The sequence below is a fragment of the Thermobia domestica genome, chromosome 5, assembly GCF_964235325.1.
Source record: "Thermobia domestica chromosome 5, izTheDome1.hap1.1, whole genome shotgun sequence".
In the NCBI taxonomy this organism is placed as follows: Eukaryota; Metazoa; Arthropoda; class Insecta; order Zygentoma; family Lepismatidae; genus Thermobia; species Thermobia domestica.
In genome coordinates, this window is record NC_137458.1 from 28671112 (window position 1) to 28695037 (window position 23926).

The 23926-nt window shown below is 34.1% G+C and overlaps 2 protein-coding genes across 2 annotated transcripts in view; both read right to left on the reverse strand.

Annotated features, from left to right (window-relative positions):
* The window catches only part of LOC145685020 (serine protease inhibitor 42Dd-like), an 87687-nt gene extending 79040 nt beyond the window's left edge, over positions 1–8647 (reverse strand). Inside the window, exon 1 of the mRNA XM_081757360.1 lies at positions 8354–8647. Coding sequence (XP_081613486.1) covers positions 8354–8647 — 294 coding nt within the window. The remainder of the gene's footprint in view (positions 1–8353) is intronic.
* A 5933-nt stretch (positions 8648–14580) lies between these two features.
* The window catches only part of LOC145684612 (iris-like), a 47948-nt gene continuing 38602 nt past the window's right edge, over positions 14581–23926 (reverse strand). The window contains exons 6-8 of the mRNA XM_081756999.1: positions 18764–18949; positions 17631–17766; positions 14581–15992 (exon numbers count right to left, since the gene is read on the reverse strand). Of these exons, the coding sequence (XP_081613125.1) occupies positions 15865–15992; positions 17631–17766; positions 18764–18949 (450 nt within the window). The 3' untranslated portion in view covers positions 14581–15864. The remainder of the gene's footprint in view (positions 15993–17630; positions 17767–18763; positions 18950–23926) is intronic.

The window sequence follows — 23926 nt, forward strand, 5'->3', positions numbered from 1 at the left end:
TGCTAAATGGACAAGAAAGTTTTATTTTCGTTTTATTGTTCTTATTTACTGCTCTTTTGACATGAAATTTTCCAGATACATGTCTTTGCCGATTATTCACATACTAACATTGTAAGAAATAGCGGGCGAATTCGTTATCAAATTTATTCGTACAACAACATAATTATAGACAATAATCTTGGACATGAGTGTACATAAATTAACACGTGTGCTAGTTGTGCTATACTTAAAATTTGCTACTGATTTACGATTATATAGGGTAGCGTTGATCTGAACGTGAATTATTCCCTGTATGTTCAGCTAATGTTTACGCTGTATTGCAAGATAAATTGAGAAAAGTTTTGTCAGATTCGGCAACTTCTGTCCTCGTTTTACCTTCTACAATTAGGGATGCGGTAGCTCAGTGGTAGAGCGTTCACCTCTAGTGCGTGGGGTCCCTGGTTTCCTTGTAGCTCGAGCCAATTGGGCTTTGTGGTGGACAAACACTGTGTCCGTGGGTTTTCTCAGATTTCTCCAATTTCCTCTGACTTCTCACCATTTCATTCATTTCTCATCATCACCGTCTCTTTTAGCCTGGCCGGCATAACCGTAAGACGTAAAACTTAAAGATTTCATTTTCATTTTATCTTCTTTGACTAATGCTGCTTTGTTGTATTGGGATTTAGCATTCCCTTCAGCACCAAGGCTATATAAGACATGGACTACAGTTTAATATGGGATTTATTGGTTAAAGTTTGATTGGGACGTCAACAGCGAGGCTATTTTGTTCCCATCGCGATAAGCTCAATGACAGACACAATCAGTTAAAATTTAACAATAGAACTTCTAACTGGGAATGTGCTTGAACCTGAACCCAGAAAGTGGGGGTGATTTATATATTTCCTACAAGCCTGGATCAAGGTAAGATCAAAACCGGTTACCAAATTTGGGGAGGTCTCATGCATTTTGCTTGGGGGCAGTACTTCAGTCATTTTTATTAAGATCTTTAAGCCTATCTACAAAGTCCGTTGCAACCATGAAAAATCTGAAACGGTGAGACGGATATGAAAACAGAAAAACATGTCTTTCATAATTTCAAAAGTACAACATATCAAAGAAAAATAAATTGTCCCAGGGTCCCAGGCGGGGTCCAACTCAAAATTTTTAAATGGAAAGGGGGGCCAACTTGCATATCGTATGAAAGTTGGTGTTAAATGAAAGAAGATAAATCAAACCTCGACTCTCTACGATAAGCTTGTGCAAAACAGCGGTGGGTTAAAATATCAAAACAATCTTCATTGTAAATAGGGATGGTATCGAGACGAGACGAGACGAGACGAGACTTTATACAGTCTCGGACTCGTCTCGGTTGATAAACAGCGATCTCGGTCTTGGTCTCGTATCAAGTCAAAAATCGCCGTCTCGATCTCGGTCTCGTCTCGGTCAACAGATACCTGTCTCGATCTCGGTCTCGGTCTCGAAGGCCAAGTCTCGGTCTCGTCTCGGGTCTCGTCTCGAAAGTCTCGAAATATATAGTGTAAAATTAAAATTGTGAAAGTATTATTATCGTACAGTCTGTCGTTTCCGCTTCGTATTTTTTGCCTTCATTCTTGACTTAGAATTATGGTATGATGTACCCCGTCGTAGCTAATTTGCTGGCGCTAATGCTTTCCATGCGTGTGTTCCAGGTTGAATCATCAGTGGGTATAACATACCCGGGATAAAACCCTAATAGTAACTCATATTTCACTTTCAGCAATAGACTTTGTCTCAAATAGCTTCAGTACTGCCTATACAATTAAACTCTATTAAATTAACCCCAGTACTATACAGTAGTTTATTTCCTTCCTTTGAATCAGAATTGTTCAATACCTCCTAACGGATAACGCAACACATAGCAGCACGAATGTATTTAATCGTACCGAAATTGAAATTTTACAATTTCTCAGTTATTATCCAATACATTCTGCTTTGAATGTCATTTTAAAAACAGAATATAACATTCATTATCTTAACAAATAGAGTAAATTATTACTACATTATATTTTGTTTCAAATTGATCAAATGCTTTATTACCGTTTCACATCTCAGTGTTTAATTGACACATTAAAACAGGAACTTCCTTAACCTTGTGGTGGGAGCTACGGCACTCATCTTTGCTATCTGTGGTCTCGGGTTGGATTACCAAACAAGTTAGATTTAAAGTCCGATGTTTCGTATAGTTCGCATCTCACTTTAAATACATTCTGTTTCTTATACAAGTTCATAAGGTCGTAATATATTACATAAGCATATATCCAGTGACGTAACATAGATTAAGCTTATTCCTGAGCTCTCAGCGGTGCATGTGATCTTTATTCGAGAAAACTAATCGTGCGTTCATTATATTGAAATTTTATATTGATTGAAAATTACTTGTGAAACATGGACATACATATTATATCATATAAGTATATAGGTAATTCGAGCTATATGTATCTATTTTCTCTGTCCCGGCAATACGAGTGATTTTTAACTTTCTAATTTTCTTTCCTATTAATTTGCTTCAATATGAAGAGTCAAATATATATATATATATATATATATATATATATATATATATATATATATATATATATATATATATATATATATATATATATATATATTAATTTTTTTTTGCTGTACGAATTTCGTTAAATTTTGGATCCGTTTTTACCCTGCCTTGCCCAGTATATATATGAGCTTTAGAGGTAGACTATGATAAATCAATTTTTGGTCGAAATTGATTTAACAATACTTTTTAAAATAAACTATGTTCTTTCTAGTGGTGTAATAATATAAGTCTAAAAGCATCCTATTACTTTGTAACTACTTAGTATAGTTCGAAAAACAGTACTATAGGTCTTACTTGCGGAACCGGTTTTTCGCTTCTCCTGTAAAATTACGAAATTATAACTTGGTTTAGTTTATCTTTTAGGTCCAGATATAATAAAATCATAACCATAATCATAATCAACAATTATCAACCCACTGCTGGATGAAGGTCTTTCCAAGTCTTCTCTACAACTATTTATCTTGAGCAATTCTTTCTCAGGTTACTCCCCAGTTGTCTTGATTTCGTCAAACCTTCTTGTACAAGAACGTTTTCTAGGCTGTTTTTTTATCTCGTGGTATCCTGTCTAGGATTGTTTCTGTTCATCGATCATAATTTCTTGCAATATGTCCAACACATTTTCCAGTCCATATTAAAAACCATTTCATTAGTACCAGTCATTAGTTGCCAAATAATTCATTTCTACTGTATATATTTGTCCTACAAATAGTTCAAATCCGCTACTTTTGGAGCACAGACACGCTAGTTATTGATCTTCGAATCTGACAACACTGACTCAATTATTTAAATCAACACAATGTGAGGACTCCATTTGGTCTAGTGGCTAGCACGCTTGACTTTGGTTCGCGTGGTCCCGAATTCGATTTCCAGTGGGAGTACAGTTGAACGACCGAAGTGATTTGGACTCCAATATAATCATTAGCTCCACGTCTTCTTTAGACGTCCTACCATAATTGTGGGACATTAAACTAAAACAAACCAAACCAAAAAACAACACAATGTGTATTACTAACTATAAATCCTTGAATAACGGTATGCAGCTATGGTATGGATCGAGTATGAAGTGGTCGGTAGTCAAACTAAAACAAGTGAAATGTAACTAGGGTGTAATTAGAACTTTTAATTAACCATAGTTTTGTGTACATCACGAGTAAGGCTTAGGGGAACAACTAGTGTTACCGAAAAGTTATCAGTTACATTTAATTTCAGTTACAATTTGCATTTACATGTATTGCTGGAACCAAAACTTTGAAATTAACATTAACATTATAAAGACTACGAAAAGCATCTTCTTTTGAAAACATTCTTGCACCATAAAACAAATTACGAGTAATTTTAAAATATTTTGCAGTTTAGCTACGTTATTTGCACTATATTTAGAATAATATTTAGCAATTTATTTAAGTTGGCAACACTACTTAGAATAATGGAACTGCGACTTGTAATTCTATTCTATTCTATTCATCTCCCTCGCGGGAGATTTTATAATTAAAAAGTCACAGCACTAAGGCCAAGTTGACTGCTTCACTAGAATTGTTTTAAATCTTTTTGTTGTTAATATAATTGTAGAAGATGGCCCGTTCCAAAATGGACGAATTGGCCTGTTTCAAATAGTTCTGTTTCCACACTAGTTTGTGAATTAAAAAGGAAGGCAGAAGCGTAGAACATACAAAAAAATCATGTATAACACTATAAAAATTGTAATACACTAAATTATGTCCAAAATTGAAATTGTTTTTAAAAATTAAATTGAAATAATTGAAGAGCATGACGCTCTCTTGTGTAGAACATTCTTCTACGCCATCTTGCCAACCCCTAACTTGTAATTAAAACTACTAAAAACTATTGTTGTAATGTTATAGAAGCAAACTAAAGCAATAATCATTATAAAAATTGAACATAAATACGTTATTTTAAGCATTACAACAATCACTATTCATGTGTTTGGTATCTCTGAAACGGTTTGAAATAACAATTGTTGTAAATGACATTATGATCACTTAAGTCTTTTGGAAGCATCTACATGATGAGACGTGATATGTCAGCACGTTTTCGAAGTGAAGTCTTTAGAAAAAGTTAAAAAATTTCATTTCTTGTAACTTTGATCCTTCATTCATTCGAAATACATTATAGCCTACCAGTGGCGTATTTACGATTTTCTTTCGGGGGGGGGGCTTTGCTAACTTTCGGGGAGGGCTTTGCCTGAAAATATGAAAATTGTGCAAGATATTTCATATACTTTACTATAGTAAGTAAGATTTCGGGGGGGGCTTAAGCCCGGAAGCTCCCCCCTAAATACGCCACTGTAGCCTACCATTATCATAGTATTTGACGCTAAGATACAAATGATGCTCATTGCACCGTCTATGCCATTTGAGTTATTAGAGATCTCCAAAATGTTGATGGTGATACTGTATTGCCCCTTGTTAGACATGTGCCTATCTAAATTAGAAATAGGTAATACCTTACATAGTGCAATTTGAGAAAATACAACTTTATTTTGCGTTGGCAACACTGATTGTTTATCTAGTGGTATTGCAGAATATCTAGAAGAAAACTTTTCCCTTCAATATTTCACACAACATGGTACACATTTTCAGAATTTTGAATTTATATATGGGAGAGAGAGAGAGAGAGAGAGAGAGAGAGAGAGAGAGAGAGAAGATTATACAACAGCAGTGGATTTTGTTTCGGGTGAGGCTTGAGGAACGGATAAGAAACATTTGTGTTGTACGTGCAATGCGAAAAAATGATCACAAATTTATTTCCGGAGGGGCTTGAGCCCGACACCTAACCCCTAAATACGCCACTGTACATCAGTCAACCGTTCCCATATTATCTCACACAGCAGCGAAACAAATTTTGAGTAAAGGCAAAATAGCTGTCAATATTCGAGACGAGACCGAGACTTTCGAGACTGACCAAGGTCTCGTCTCGGTCTCGTCTCGATTTATTGAGGTCTGTCTCGGTCTCGGTCTCGTCTCGGTAAGTAAAAGTCCGTCTCGGTCTCGTCTCGGTATATAAAAGTCCGTCTCGGTCTCGGTCTCGTCTCGAATTATCGAGACGAGACCGAGGCGATACCGAGACTAGTCTCGGTCTCGGTACCATCCCTAATTGTAAAGTCTATGATCACTCCTATGAATCTGAAACTGTGGGATGAGTGTAAAAACAAAAACATGGATTTGTTATTATTTCAAAAGTATAATGATTCAAAGTAAGAAAATGTTTTAGGTTTCCTCGCAGGGTTCTTGACGAGGTTCAACTCAAAATGTTGAAATGGGTAAGGGGTTCAAGTTGAGTATCGTATGAAAGCTGATGTTAAGTGAAAGATGAAACAGGTTTTAACTCTTGATGATAAGCCTGTGCAAAATGGTGGTGGGTAAAAATGTCAACATAGGCGTCATTGAAAATTTTATGCCCGCTACTATTAATCTAAAACTGTGAGACAGGTGTAAAAAAAAAAAAAAAAAGACTAGAATGTTGCAAGTTCATCACCCTTGTGTTGACATTTTGACCCACCGCCATTTTACACGGGCTTATCGTAGAGAGTCGAGACTTGATTTATCTTCTTTCATTTAACACAAACTTTCATACGATATGCAAATTGAACCCCCTTTCCATTTAAACATTTTGAGTTGGACCCTGTCTGGGATCCAGCGGGGGACCCTGGGACAATTTATTTTACTTTGATAAGTTGCACTTTTGAAATGATGAAAGACATGTTTTCCTGTTTTCATATCTGTCCCACCGTTTCAGATTTTTCGGGGTTGCAACGGACTTTATAGACAGGCTTAAATATCTTAATAAAAATGAGTGAAATGCTGCCCCCAAGCGGAATGCATGAGACCTCCCCAATTTTGATAACCGGTTTACACTTTACCTTGACCCTTTTAGGAAATATATACATCACCCCTACTTTGTAAGTTCAGGTTCAAGTACATCCCGGGTAAGTATTGTAAGCCAAATATGGATAAATGAAGAGAGAAGGAGTAATATATAAGATCTGGTGCAGTAAATGTGATATGTGCTGTATTGGGGAAACGGGAAAGCGCTTAAAGGAACCGAAAAAAAAAAAAAAAAAAAACATGAGGACGACGTTAGGTTGAAGAGAGACAGAGATTCAGTGTATAAGCACATAAGAGACACAGGACATTCGATTAATTGAAGTGAAGTAAAAGTGCTGGGCCAAGAGAAGAGAAGGTTAGTCAGAAAACGGAAAGAAGCAACGTTTATTGAAATAGAAGGTGATTGGGCCATGAACTGGAATTCAAGACTTAAAACTGACGAACATTATAATAAATGATTAAGGAACCTTGAAGATTGAATATGTTAATCAATACAGGTTTATATTTATAAATTTTAGTATTATTATTTATTTATATAATTTGTTTAGTATTCTTATTTAAGTGTTATTTTTAAAGATTATTTTGTGAATTAAATATCGCTTAGGGGAATCAGCGATTTTTGATTCTGTTTTATATTCTAAAGTCTATCTCAGACAAGTTGATAGGAACTTCTATCCCCACCACCCACCTGCTAGCTGCCTACAGTTTGAGACGGGGGTTGTGTTGCTGTTCTCTTTAGCAATACAAACCCCCACTCGCTGCTATGTAGATATTTAAAAAAAAAAAAAAAAACTGTGTGTAAATAACGAATTGAAACTCTCAGGTAAACGTGTACATACTTCTTGGTTCTTAACACATTAAAGAGAGTAACCAAAACGGGTTAACAAGTAACTGTCAACTCAATTTAAGTACGCTCATTAATTCAAAAAGCGGGGTGTGTGCAGAAGCGTTGGAATAGCAGACTATGTCTGCTACTCGAGTGTGCATTACAACTGATGGCAGGGTTGGACCTTGTACACAATTTATTGTATCAGCACGATGATTGTATCAGGTTTCTTTTTTGTTAATACACCAACATAAGCATGAAAAAATGAAAGGACATATTTAGTTAACGTCTCGCACGTATTCCATATAGATTAAAGGAGACTATGATAATTGAGTTGAGTTGATTTTGAGTTTAACGTCCCTTTTCAGCAGCGAGGCTATATGAGACGTGGACCTACTGATTAACGTGGAATCCGAACCGCATGAGCTCCCGCCGGGAATCGAACCCGGGTCTCCCGCGCCAGACTATGATTATTGAAAATGAATGATAAGAAAGTATTGATGGAAGATGAAAGTGGCAGCAAAGGGAGAACCCCGAGAAAACTCACTGACACGATGTCATTAGCCACGAATTTACATGACCAAGGACCGGACCGGAAGTAAATAATTTACCACTGAGCCCCCATTCCTCCGTAACATATGGCAACAAAAATATAACAACATATGACAAGAAAACTAAAAAGTGTGTCGACTCCTTTTCAGGCCCGTATCAAAGGGGGTCTAGGGGGCCGGCCCCCCTAAATTTTTACTGGCTTAACTAAAATTTTCACTGTAGACTTGAAAATGAACAATAATATGTTGATGAACTATAATGTGATTGGATTGCTTCCCCCCCTAAATTCTACCGGACCCCCTTTACGTTTTTGGACTGGCTACTGTCCTGCAGTTTTCCATGAAGATAGCGGAGATACTTTCTCCTTCAGATCACAATATCATCCCTATCAACTATGAAACCTTTCCTGTTGCGCAACACGTATTTAAATTTCATAACTTTCAATAGTCTGTGCAAAGTTACACGAGAGAAAAATGGAAGGTCATCATCGGTGTTTATTGCTGACAGAATTTTATCTAACGTTGGCAGCTCATTTTGGAAAAAGAACTGATGTACCTTCGATCGAATAGCCGACTTCGTAAAATCGTCGTATTTTTCAAGTAGGGAAGTGCTTTTGCACGTCTTTTTTGGACTTTTCAATTTATTTTCATTAAATTTGGCCTCCCGTCGGATTCTGTACACAGTTGCTTGTCCCACCCCTGTCTGTTTTGCAGTCATGTCGGCCAATTGTTCTGCATTTAAATGAGGATGGTGTTCTCTCAAAGAATTAAACACATTCAAAACGCAGCGCCTCTCACCACTTCTCAAAGCTTTTCCGCGTTTATGTTTTATCACGGAACTGGAAGACATTCTAGAATCTTGCTTAGCACGCACACTAAAACCACGTTAAAAATAAATAAATCTATTTTTGTATGTATTACACATACATCCACTAATACACGCCCCACTATATACAAGCACTACAGTATTTTCACACACTATAGAGTTCACACACGCTAAATTCACACAATCTTCACAGCGATATTCCACGTATTCGATGTCCAATCGAATATACAACTATTTTTGTTTCTTTCTTTACAGTGGGAACATATGTCAACTATTCCTCATAACTCTCTCCCCCCTTCTAACATCAACTAAAAGAATCAGCATAAATTTGGTTTATAAATAACTGTTGTTATATTTTTTTAAATGGTCAAATCAATATGTATTAGGCCTATAAAATGCATAAACAATGCTATATCCTTTTCTTAAAGTAACCATATTAATTGAAGTTGTGAATGATGGGTGGGTTAAGAGTAGCTAAAAGGAACAGCAAACTCCCTCACATTGACAGAAAGCGTGCGCGTAGTGGAGTGGAAAATTTAGATTTTAAACAATACTGATATGAATGTCTCAAACGTTTCCTTCCCTGTCAGGGGTGGTATTCCTGCTTTCCCCTCTTGCGGCGAGAAAGAGGAGGAGAGTAGGGGAGTTTTCTTGTTTTCCTATCAGCTAGTCTGAGATAGCGTATAGTTTGTGGTTAGTAGTAGCCTATGGTAACCAATCAGCATCCAGGGATATTTTTCGCTATCTCTTAGGTATAAAATCTGTCACAACCTGTGTATTCATAGTGTGTGATGAATTCAGGTGTATAGTTGACGAAACTGTTACACGTTAATAATTTTTACAATAAACGTATTATTTTGCTCAACAAGTAGTTTAAATCAGATTTAAATTTACCAACGAATAGTTTTGACAATTTCCAAAGTTTAAGAGTGGGCCAACACACTCCTATCAAGATTTAAGAAAGCTACATCATAGTACCAATGCCCGATGAAAGAGAATTGACTCATGTATTTATCCATAAGACCATATGTTGTCATAAATCTTCATTATCTACAACATGATAAAACGCACTTTTAACGTACATTTTGGGCACTTTTTACCCATGAAATGGAACAAGCAGAACTAACCCAATTTACAAAAGTATATTGTAATGTACCACAGTGTTTGTAAACAATAACATTTGCTCCTCTTTGTAAACATCAACCACATGTTTTACGTTGGAGTACTACACCTCACGTGGGATTACTACAAGAAGCAGGTGACAGACCACCAACTCCACCTACAAGTCACATGACGACATGGGAGCAGCAGCGCCACCGCCGCCCGGAGAGCCTATATATTGGATAGCATCCAGCGGACTTCGATTGGTCTCCCCTCCTCTTGCTTGCCTGGAGTACTAGAAGAAACCCAACCTCAAAGCCTCTACACTGAGAAAAAAATGTAGGTGGCGTACTTAAAAAGATAGGTTACATGCGTAATTCCTGTAGTTTTTGGACTTAACGTACAGCAGACGTATAACTGAAAACGCATATTTTATAATACTTTCTGTATAAGTGTTTCATCTATACGTACTTTCCGTATGAAACAATGTAGGCGGTCAGGATCTCACATACAAATGGACGTATATAACATAGCTGATGAAGGTAACATAAGTATATGCATGTGATATACGGAAAACTGTTAGATGTCAGACATCCTGCAACGGCATGATGTAACATATAAGGGCAGTGCCTATGTAGCATACGGATAACGTATGCTCCGTACTGATTTCTAGAGTAAGCAAGAGGATACCGTATTTTTGTACAATATACCGCTGTCCGGAGAACGATTTTTTCTCTGTATAGTCTGCTGCGGGACTTTTGGCTTCCCTTCTACCTCACTTAGCTTGCTCGGAGCTCTTTCGGGCTCCCAACCTCAGTTACTTAGCCTGCTTTGGGACTCTGTGACTTTTTAACCTCCTGATTGCTTCACTAGAGTCTAGGAGTTTGCTACGCCACTCTGCCTAGCTCGCCCGGAGTTCTGTACAGATCCTGTCCTTGGCCACATGGTTTTGAGCTATCTAATTTCTACCTCACAATAAAGAGAATTGTATTTCTGTAAATATTGTTGTTTAAAGAGATAACAGGACCTTTTTGAAAATAATAAACCGGTAGTGGAAGTCGATTCCGGACTCTAATTTACTCAACCTAGCTCTATCTATTACCTGCACTAGCAGAACTTTTGCAATATATTAAAGTATTGGTATTTAATATTTAATATTTTTGACAATTATCAAATTTTATTTTTGACAATTCCCAAATTTAAGTGATAAATCAATGTTCCCTTTCCAAAATTTAAGACGAGTGCATTAATTTACTCATGTCCTATGAAAAACAATGAACTTCTGTACTCACCCACGTAACTCCATAACGTGATAAAGTCTCATTAAATACTTCATACGTGAGATAACTTCAAAGTTTGAATGTTTAGCAATATTTTAACCATACAAGAGAACGAAATGGACTATTTACTTAGGTACTTCTTTCAAAGGTATTCCTATACTACCATACAAAATTTTAAGATTTGGGAATTTCCAAAGTTTTAGAAGTCTCCCTATGCACTCTTCCCCAAAATTGAGCGGTGGGCTAAGATACCCATTGTCAAAGTTTAGATAGGGTGGCCCTATGTACCCATGGGCCATGGTACCCGAGCCAGGTATTATGGGTTCTGAACCACGGACCAGGGGCACCAAACCGTTTATATGTCGGTCAATACTACTGTGCATTTCATTGTAAGGATTTAATTTTATTCTAGATATCTCAATCTTCATCCATTGGTCACTAACTAGAAATTATATTGACATTTTGGTGCTATTACGGTAGTTTAGGCACTATGCTTTTTAGTACCCTTGACATTCTTTTAATAGCTATGTGGCTCGTAGGCCATAGATAGAAATACATTTTTCCTGATCATAATTCTCAGTTACATGAATTTATCTACAATAGTCATTTCCAGCTGAGATATTTGACGTCACAGCACTTCTTAACGCTCGGAGTATCAACACAGAGAAAGAGTAGGAGCCAAGGAGGGAAGAGGAGACAGGTACAGAAAAGTATTTACAATACTACTGTGGAATATATCCAGGTGGATTTCTCCATACACCTTCATACTCACATTTTGTATTTTTGGCAGTGCTTCCAGCATACCTAGGTCTCACTCAGGACCAAATTGAATATAGTTACATGGTCTTTTATTCCATGTTAACCTGATAACATTTATAACCAGAGGACACCTCTTGGAGACCTAAAACAATGTAGGATACCACCAATCATTTCATCCCTTTAGACAAGACTACATACACTTTGTTGTAGATATTCACATTTAACAGTGACTCCTTAAAATTTTCATAAGTACAACTTGTGCACTTGTTTCGAAGTCTATACGTCCCTAAAAATTGACTGAAGTTCAATTTGTGTAGCTCTTTCTAAAAGTCTTCCAAAATTGAAAGGAGAAACTTTTTTTGGGTCACCTTTCAGCCAAGTTGATGTTTAATAATAATTAATAAAAGGCATTCCCTGAGTTGGCTCATTTTAAATGTTAGAGGAAGACATAAAATCAATGTTGATGATATTGATTTTGGTTTAAATATAAATGTTAGACACTAATGGTTGATCTTCAACAGGATGACAATTATATGGCTTCCTCCGCACAAAACTTGGAAGGATGAAGAATCAAGGTCAAATCTCTAACGTTGACTTCCTTCTTAGGTAGGCATGGTTTGTTTAAAAATTGAACACATGGCCAAGATGGATCAATGGTAGAGCGTCATTTTTGTTACGTCGAATCCCTGGTTCGAATTTAACTCCCGCCAAGTGGAATTTGTGATGGGCAATCACAGTATGCGTATTTTCTCGGAGTTCTCCCGTTTCCTCCCACTTTTGTCATTCCATCATTACTACCATCTCACTTAGCCTCGATGCTTAATCGTGGGACATTAAATTCCAGAATAAATAAACAAAAATTGAACACTTGGGAGTATCTCACTTTAATGTTTTATTTGATCTTTTTCTTTTTGGAAATAAATCCCTTGCGTTAAATCTGATAGTAGGGAGTCTACGCTCTTTGGATAGTGTATTCTTTATTCAAAATATTCTTCTTGTTTTATTTGAATATCTTAAAATTCATCTTCAACATTCGAATGTTTATTGTTATCAGAATAATTATCTTTATAACTATTCGTTATCTAAATTATTTCTTGTATAACTACTTGTTATCCAAATAATTGTTTGTTTAACCAGTTCTTACCCAAATAATTATTTGTTATAGGAATAATTGTTAACCTATTGGATATTAGAATAGTTGTTTGTATAAATATTTGTTATCTGATAAATTATTTGTTTAACTATTTGTTATCTGAATAATTGTTTGCACAACTCTTTGTTATCCGAATATTTTTTTTATATATTCCCTTCCTTTGGTTCGACTATCAAAATATATTTCCTGCTAATTTAATTATTTTTCGCAATTATTTCACAAATTTATTTAATGTAATTGTTACAATTTTATTCAAATTATTATATTTTACTGTTATTCTGTTAGCAATTATTGTTCCATTACTCATTTATGCCTGTTGTTATTTTATTTGAATGTCGAATAATTTAGAATTCTAATAAATTATATTTTAATTTTATATAACTATTTCTTATCCAAATAATTGTTTGTTTAACTATGTTTTGGCCCGAACAATTCTTTATGTATTTAATATTTAAAGAATTGTTTGTATAGCTATTTTTATGTGAATAATTATTTGTTATCCGAATAATTGTTTGTTTGAATATTTCATATTTGAATAATTGTTTATATAAGTATTTGTTATTCGACTAACTGTTTGTTTAATTACTTGTTATCCGAATAATTGTTTGTATAACTATTTGCTATCTAATTGTTTGTATTATTATTTGTTATTCGATTAATTATTTATTTTACTATATTGATATTCTAATAATTATTAATTTATTAATTTTCTATTTAGTTATAAATTTAGATTATTCACAGCTCATGTGTTAAAATACAGTATTTAAAAATACATTATTTATTACTGACAAACTACAATTCAAGTTTTTCTAATTATATAGCCAGTGCATCGGCAACCAAATTCATTATTTCTGAATTGCTAACTCCAAGATGACTTGATTTTCATAAAATTGTCACAACAATTGCACTAATTCCATACACAATTACAACAATGAATTATTAAACAAAACCGAAATGAGATAATTACAATGAGTTTGCATTCATATAAATTACAATTTAAATATATAAATGTAAGGTCAAAGAAAACTATTGTCCAGGGACTAATATATATAAAACTATTCTTATTAGAGTATAAACACCTCATCCAGTTCCTTTCCAGGAGGTAAAGTGCCAGGACCGACGAGACGTTACCACGTTCGATACAAACAGATATGTACTGTAATAGGTAAGATGTGGAGCGAACTTCGCCGGAAACACAAGAAATGCGTCTTCCTACCTCCCTAATGAATTCAAGACTTCTTACACCCCAAGCACCACTGGTTTCAATAGCGATTGGAGTGTAAACAAAACTTTCGAGAAGGTTGTTGTATTTTCTTTGCTTTTCACCTTCTCTGCGATTAGCAACAGCTACAGCGTTCATTACTGACAAAGGGAGACTTGAATGAATGAATTATTAATTTATTTATTTGATATTCGAATATTTTTTCTAAATATTAATCATCTAAATAATGGATTGTTTAAACTATTTGTTATCAGAATAATGGTTTGTGTAACTATTTTTTTTTTTGAATAATTGTTCAAACAATTATTTGAATAACAGATATTCTCTATTATAAATATATGATAAAAGAAAGATGGAAATAAAATTTTTAAAGTTTCACATGTAATTTCTTTAATAACTTTACAAAAAATACAAAATATGAATTTTCTTAGAACATCAATAATATTTTATTCTTTTGTTCTTTAACAGCATACGATAACAATTGACAATAAATGTGATAGTTTACAAGGAAATTTATTGTAATTTGCAGAATCAAATACGTATAAAACCTAGAATTGTAGTTCTTTGGTATTTTGTTGACAAAGTTAAGTACTACTGGCAAGTAGAAGAAATATATTCATTGTTTCAAATATTGTAAATTCTTGAACACGTTGAAACAAGTAATGACATGTTCTTAATAAGGCTTAAAACATAAAATCCAAAAAGCTATGTTGGTATGCTTTGCAAAACGCGTAACAAATTATGGACATTTAAAAAGTATGGTTAAATTATACAAGTAACTGAATATTTATATTCATATAATAGTCTCTACATGTTTTCCAGGCTTTGACCTTTATTCATTGCAAGAATTCTTTGATAATCATTCTTTCTTTTCAATTTCTTGTAGCATTTTACATGACATTTTAACGTTTTAGAGATTTGTTAATAATATCTTCTTACATTAATTTCAAGATATTTAAGGATAATATTGACAATTGTCTTAGACTTCACTCGTTGCAACGGATTCTATAAAAATAATCGCACATTAATTGCAACATGTAACGTCATTAACATAGTTACTAAATAAACACGAACAATTGAAATAAATTATTATAATCAATTTAGAAACACTTTATTTTTAAATACACATTTATTCTACAGTTTTGAATGTTATTTTCCTCATTCATAGAAATACTATACATAAAATAGTTTTTGGTTTAGTTATAGCATCACATCAACAAGTCGTTAGTCTGTTAAAGTGAATATTTGTACTTTTACTATTAGTTTCTGAAAGCTCTCTTTTCTATTTTTTATTTCATATATTCAACTTTCAAATTTTGTACGGTACTACTTTCTATATTTTTCAGAGTATAAACCTTTCTCTAGAATCATCAGTATTACTTTTAATTTAACGTTCTATGTGTATTCTGCAATACTTGAAACACTCTAATTATTCTACATTTGCCAAGTTTCGGTATCAATTATAAATATTCAGTTATTGTGAAAGGCAAAACATGTAATTGTTAGAATTACTTAGAGCACTAGAAGGGTTGTGAATTAAGACAGTGGTTCTATGAGATTGATTATGAGTGATTTGGCTATTCCATTTTCAATCAAGAATACAATATTTATTATCTGTATATGAGCTATCTCCATTTTGGATTTTCCAATGACTAGTATTTTATCACTTAATTGTTTATTATAACGTGATTTCATTTGTAGTAAGTTTTCTTTCAAATTTTAATTATTATGGTTGAGGATCCGTAACTTTTCCCACAAACAAAATGGTATCAGGACTTCGGGCCATGAGCAACAAAACAAATGGTCGATCAACGTAGAAATCCAATGGTATACTGTATGGCAAGAAAGCTGTACCTACAAGTAAAGAAAAAGAGAAGCATTATTTATCATAGATAAACATTAATTTTCAAATAGACATATTTCACAAAGAGACATACCAAATATTATAACAATGAAAATTGTTTACGTTCCTGGGTAGGCATTTTAAAACATCAACGGCCCGTTGGGCTCAGAAGTAGAACGTTCATGTTTGATCAGAAAAGTTCCTGTCCGATTTCAAGCCATATGAGACTGGTAATATCCAACATTGATATAAGTTTTCTTGTCACTATCTTCCTACCATTAATTTTTACATTATTATTCATTTTTCTGAACCTTTAGAGTAGAACCGTGTGACATTAAAATTGCTGTATGATTCATACTATTACGTCACCTTAAGACAAACAAAATTGGAAACTAATAGCATCGAAAGAGAAAACTACAAAAAAGTCTTATGTAGATCTTGATCTCCTTTTACATGTCTTCACATCGACTTAGATAACTATCACTCTCCTCACCACATAGTTCTTTGTTCTTCTCATTAAATGTCCATACTACTGCAGGTTTCTCTTAGATCTTCTTAGATAACTTTACAATCTTGGTTGTTCTCTTTGGTCTCTCATTCGACACTCTATCTCTTCTTGTTATCTCACACATCTAGCGAAGCTTTCTGATTTCGGAATCCTTTTTTTCTGTCCTTTCTTTATTGGCCAGATTTCTGCTCCGTATATCTTTGCTACCCTCTTCTCTGGTTTAGTGGTTTAATGCATGTGTCTTTGGTGCACGTAGTCTCGGATTCGATTTTCGGTTGACGAGCACAAAAAATATTTCATAATTATTCGATTTCATTAAACACTCAGCTCTTTTAATATAAAGGGTATAATCGTTGTTCAAGGAACCAGAATCTAGTTGTGACGGGATCAAATTGTAAATACCATTTATCAGTCTTTTATCTAGAATTGATCGTAGAAATGTATCAATGAGTTGACAGATCTAACAACTCACCATTGTCTTTAAAGAAAAACATTCATTATTCATACATACAACTACATCATTTATCTATACTATACAAAATACGTTTCTTGTGTTCTTTAATTTCTTCACCTAACTCCATTTTATACCTTAGCTCTAATTTCCGACCTTTTACATTGTGACAATCCATGGAGTTTTGCTTGTTGTCACACGTTATACCCTAATCCGCCTTAAAGAAGGATGTGCTACATTACAATATTTAACAATAATTCGCACCAATTTGCAAAATGTATGTTCAAATGTTTAAATAACATTATTATTTAATTTTAATAACTGTGTGTTAAAGCTATTTTGTTTATTACAAAATTAAATACAACTGTTATTTAAAAAGTAGTTCAGAGGATTCCAAGACTACGTGACACGTAATCAAATGCAGTTTAGTTCGTTCCTCTAGTCGCTGCCTTAACTTAGATTTTGGTTGAAATGTTATTCTGGCAACACTGAAAATTCTTCAGATTCATGTTTTCAGTTAGTAGAATAACATTTCTAAGTTTCATTTCATTATTTTCTTTCACTTATAAAAAAACAAGCAAAAGAAAAATGGTAAATTTTCTATTATTTTTAGTAAGTCAGGCTCTTAACCATCCGTCTCCTTTAAACTAAAGGGTATAATCGTGGGACGTAACACTAAAAGATTTTTACCTGTAGCTGCAGCTGCAGTAGATCCCTCCTCGTTGACTTCCAAAACAGCTCTATGCATGATATCATTGACATACAGTGGATCAGAAGTGATTCCTGTGAAGTCCGCCCATGTTGCAAATGCATCCTTAATACCAAGCTATAATATATAAAGAGAATGAAATAATGATTTAAAAGGTTTTTGTATATAAACATTCAAAGTTATTACATAATATTTCGGTTTATTTTCATAAAAATATGTTAAAGACGAATGGTAAATGAAGCTGTAAAGAAACTGATTTTTAATACCTCCTTTAAGAAAGAAATAACGTTACGTAAAGTTGGCACATTTGATTATTTTAAGAAAGAAATAACGTCCATGAAGTTAGTAAGTTTTAATCATTTCGAGAAAGAAATAACGTAACATAAAGTCCGTACGTTTTAATCATTTTAAGAAAGGAACAGTGTCATGTAAAGTCTGTCCGTTTTAATAATTTTAATGAAAAAATAGCGTTACTTATAGTCTGTACGTTTTAATCATTTTAAGAAAGAAATAGCGTTAGTAAAGTCTGTACGTTTTAATCATTTTAAGAAAGAAAAGGCGTCACGTGAAGTTTGTACGTTTTAATTAATTATCATAAGATAGAAATAGCCCCACATAAAATCTGTACGTTTTAATCATCTTATTATAGAAATAGTGTTAGGTAAAGTCTAAACACCCAGGTTTGATTCCCGGCGGGAGCGCATGTGGTTCGGATCCCATGTTAAACTGTAGCTCCCCGTCTCATATAGCTTCGCTGCTGAAAAAGACGCTAAACCTGAAATCAACTAATCAATCAATTATGTGTTAAAAATTGGGTCTGTCCTTAATAACCGTGGTGCTACATAAGGACATCAAGAATATAAACGCAAACGCAAAACTCCAATGAATCAAAAAAAAAGAAGAAGAAGTGAACTACTGCTCTATGGCACTTTTTGTATTTTCTTCTTTAGTGAGTGACACAATAGAAATATACTATCTAGTGATTGAATGATTTTGACTATAAGCAACATTGAGACTCTGTAAACTTGGGTAGGAGCGAGGTAAAGCGATACTTCTGTATCGTTCTTCATTACAAAGCAAACGAGTGTCACTGCTTGAAACGGATATACTATACCTGTTTAAGTGGTTCAACTAGCTGAACGTTTCCACTGACTGAGAACCGTGGCATGGTAATATTTACATGCATCGGTTGAAGTTCAGAAACGATCCATTCGACTGGAACTTGGCTCATTTTCGCAAGGACGTGATCAGCATCACTCTTTCCATCTGGTAAGAACATTAGAAGGGTCACGTCACCACCCTGGAATATTTTAAGATAATAATATTATAAGACGCTATTTCAAAGCTGTAATTTTTTAGGAAATCTACTCTGCAAAATCAGACCTGAAATTAAAGTACTAGTTTAAAAAGATACATATATTCTTATGAATTGGAAAAGTATCTAAATTTTTAAGTACCGTTATTAATATGCTTGTAAACTTCCTATTCTTTCCTTCTGTCCGTCCCCCAAACACTATAAAAATGCATTTAAAATACACGTGATACGTTAATTGAAAACGTATTAAATGATGCATTTTGTTGTAATTTTAGTATTTCGTTCAATTTCTGAACGTGTGTTCTGTCCCCCATATGGATTTATTTTCACGTATTTCATTTAAAGACAAACTAAATTACTATTTCTTATGTTTTCTCGTTACGAATAGTGACTTTTGGCACAATAGCTAGCAGTGTTACGGTACATCACGTTGAAAGAATTCGGTTATACCGAAATTAACTGAATGATGCAACCAACCTAGCGTTCAGATACAGTTGGGTTGCATACTTAAAGGAATAGTTTTAATTGTATAATACAGCATTTCCCAACCTTTTTCAACTTGCGCCACACTACGGGTGTAACTTGAATTCTCGCGGCACACTCATAGATATTATTATTATTATTATTATTTGCAAATATAATATACCATGGTATTTTTTTCTGTGATTACTGATCTCCTTCTCACAGAGATGAAAGCTCGATCACTGGTTTTCCCCTATGCTAATTCATTATGCTTATTTTTTTATTCTACCTTTAAAATAGAAAACAATTGCAATGAAATATAGGACTCAGATTTTTAAAAATGCTTTCTTTTTCGAAAACTGTATCCAATCTTTCACTAAGAACGAAGATCACTAAATAACGAACGAACAAACAAATGACTTGTACTTTTAACTTTTCTGTTTTAACCAAAACCGGTGCACATTATTGGAATCACACAGCTTGCGATGCGTCGAAGTCAAAACACAGCTGTTGAACAAAGTGTTGTTCTATCATTCACGTGCGAATAAGTGTTCTACGAACGTTCACTTGACGCGTACCGTACAAGTGCTTCCATTTCTCGGTGTTAGTATGACTCTCAATTGAAGCGTAACATAGCAGCTAACCGTTGAAATGTGTACGAGCCGAAATACTGTCTGCTACACAGTAATAGATGTAGAATAATATATTACAATCACAATAATTTTTTCTAGAGATGCAAGGGCTCGAAAAATCCGGCTTTTTTGTAAAAAAAAACTCGGTTTTTTCTGCTTCGCTTTTTTGCTTGGGAAATTTTGGGCTTTTTTCAAAATTCTGCTTTAAATTGATAAAGCAGATTTTGTTTCGCTTCTCTATACCACAAAAAGTCATTTAATTAGTGGTTGATGCCGATAATAATATAAAACATCCAAAATAAACCATGAATTTCGAAAATATATTTTAAACAATTTTACTTCTCAACATATTTACATTATGTGTGGGAACGTCACCATGAAGTTCACACGATTCACATATTTCGTTCTTTTTATTTTTTTGGGTTTTAATCAGTTGTTTATTTAAAAAAAACAGCTGGTGTAAACCAGCCAACCCTAAAAGTAAATAGTTCTTTTAAAAAATACACAAATAACTAGCAAAATTCTATGTAGTATTTTTACTTCAAAATATTCCATACCCTCTTTTTAAAACAAAATAAAATTAAAATAAAACATAAGAGAAATACTTAGATTTATATGATACACTTAAAGGCTGCAAGTCTAGAGCTTTTGGTTCTGTATATTCTTGAAATTCTATAGTTTTATATAAACACCATCACGGTTTACTCAGTTCTCAAGTTTTCTGAATTTTTAACAAGAGGGATTCAACATATGAAGGGTGTGAGGGAAGAACATAGTAACCCACAATTTTACTATTTTAAAAAATTAGAGATTTTTTGCTGCACAATCCATTTTGAAAGTCGGAAAGCTGATTTTTCACATAAGACTATACATGAAGGACTAAACGAAGCGATATGCGTTGCTGTCTATCTGCTGCATAACTCAGCAATTGAAAATTTGTTGGTTACCATGTTCTTGGCTCACACCCTTCATATCATTACGGAACTCTCCCCACCCTACCACAAAAAAAGGGGGGGGGCTACGGAATATATTTAAGTTAAGATAAATACAACTGCATAACAAACATGACTGAGTGGAGCTTTTGCGCTTCTATCGGGAAGTTCGGGATTCAACCCAGCATTCGAACATTCTGACAAAACTTTTCTTCATTTTGTCTGTGAAGTAGAAATAGTGCGTGTACTGTGAGTTGGCCGACTTCCTTTCTTATTGTTTTTAAATCGTTATTATTACTAATTACCAGCAGGGATGGTTTTGCGAAGGTTAGAGGGGCTGTCTTTTGGACTGAAGCCTGTTCCCCAAAACAAAGGAAATATGTATTAGTTATGCCTTTACTCATAAACTTTAAGCTCCCGTCAAATAAAAATCACGAATGTTTAGAAAAACTAAACATTAGTAAGAAAAATCCCTCCCAAAATACTCTTCTAAATTCGCCACTGATTCTCAGTATAAAATGATCTTCAAGGTTGTTCGGAAGATTATCGCCAAATATATCAACGAAACGAAATATTATGCCTGTACTCATAAACTTCAAGCTCCTCCCAAATAAAATTAGGATATTTTAGGAAACGAAACAATCAGAGAAACCCATCCCAAAGTACTTTTTTCAATCCGCTACTGATTATTTGTATAAATTTGTATTCAAGATTGTATCCGGAAAATTATTGCTAAATCGTTGTACAGCTACAGTATAACAGAAATATGGAAGTACGGTTTGACGGATATATTGAAAAACGTATGCTTTGACGGATATGTAGAAAAACATAAGTTTAACTTTTGCGCCAAAAGCTAGTGTACTAAGCTCTTAGAAATGAAACACGGATGACAAACTATAATGATCTAGAGAAGAAAAAATGTCGATAACTCAAAAGTTAAAATAAAGTTAAATAGCCTGTAAACTTGCCTTCAAATACTACATTCTTCATGTTAGCTTTAATTCGTAAAACATGTGCTCCACCCATCTTGATGGTGAATTTCAGAGCGAAATATGGCATTTAGGGCATGGAATTCTTATCTAACTATAGAATATACTATAAGAAAGCTATTTAGATAGAAAAATCATGAAAATGAAAAAAGCCAAAATTTCCAAAATTCTCGTTTTTTCCCAAAAAAGCCGGCTTTTTATGTGAAAAAAACCATCGATTCAAAAAAACTGGCTTTTTTGCATCTCTAATTTTTTCCATGGTAGAAATTCATAGTAATGTGAAATACAAAAATATACATTTTTTTCCTGTCTTGCAATTTGGTTGCTATAGAATTAATAATTTTGTTTCGATTTCCTCGCGGCACACTAGCGGTCCATTCGCGGTACACCAGTGTGCCGCGGCACACCGGTTGGGAAACGCTGGTATAATACATAGGGTACCGATTTTTGATTGTCCATGTCTTGAGATCAACTGGCTGGATCATTCCCATGAGCAGTGGCATATTTAAAGTGGGCTTTCGGGCTTAAGCCCCCCCCCTGAAATTTTATTTACTATGTTAAAGAAAATGAAATATCTTGTAGAATTTTCACATTACCAAGACTAAAGTTAGCGAAGCCTCCAAAACAAAATCGTAAATACGCCACTGCCCATCAACGACCTCGAGTCTTAGCTTTTCGCCGTCTACATCCTGGCGGTCTATCAACTAGCTCTAGACAGACTTAATAAATATATAAAGGAGATTTGGTAAATCAAATTCTTTAAAAAATTAAAGGAAGAAGATTTATGAAATGAAAAAAATGAAATGAAATCTTTGAGTTTTACGTCCCACGGTTATGCCAATTATGCTAAAGGAAACAGTGATTATGAGAAATAAATGAAATGGTGGAATGAAGAAAGCGGGAGGAAACGGGAGAACCCCGAGGAAACCCATGCACACAGTGTTTGTCCACCACAAAGTTCACTTGGTGGGGGCTGGGATCATCAGAAAATTGTCCCTATCATAGCTTCGAATCTTCGTGTTTTCTTTATTATCCTATCGCGATTCGGTTGTGATTATAAAATGAGTTGCGAAAATGTTCACTGTTTTTCCCATACATTTCGCAACTGCCTAAAGCATGTTCAAAGTTTGTTTTCCGTACTTAGCGAGTTTTAACTTTATTCACTTACACAATTGTTTATAACACGCTACTGCCATGTTGTTTTGTTGTTGAGGTAGTTAAAAACTTTTGTTCGTTCTGATAAATCTCAGTATAATAGCACCCATTCGATTATTACCGTGAACCACCTGCACATACATGGCCTACTTGTAAGCATTGGAACTTCTGATTAAACACCACAGATTTGATTTGATAGGATAACTACCAAACAATGCAATCTATACAACAACAGTCAGAAATTTAATGAATTATAGCACGTACTCACGTGTTTAATTAAGCAGAAGCTGATTAGATAATCGATCTGGTGGCCAGGCTGGAGACTGGTCAAGTTAAGACCTCGACAACTCTATAGTATAATTAAGTAGCTGTTCAGTTCAGTTCAGTTACCTCCCTTACAGGAAATTTATAAAGGAAGTCCCGGCCTTAGAGTCCTGTGGACTACGTCACTATATTCGTTTTAATTATAAATTGTTTGAAATATAAATATGTACTAAAACGGCATGAGCCAAGATGGCCGATTTTGCCTGTTTGAAATATAATTGTTTATCACACTATTAATGTAATATAATAATGCAGAATATATTGAAAATGAAGAACAGTATGTGAAGATTGTAATAAATAATAAAATTGTCAAAAGTAAATAATTGTAAATAGTAAAAATTGAATATAAAATGAGGGCAAACCTCCCCAATATTTAGTGTTTACAGCGCCATCTCTTATCCTCAACTAAGTAGCTACAGTATTGCAACTAATATTCACTTCGTTATGGTAACATACGTTCAAAACAGA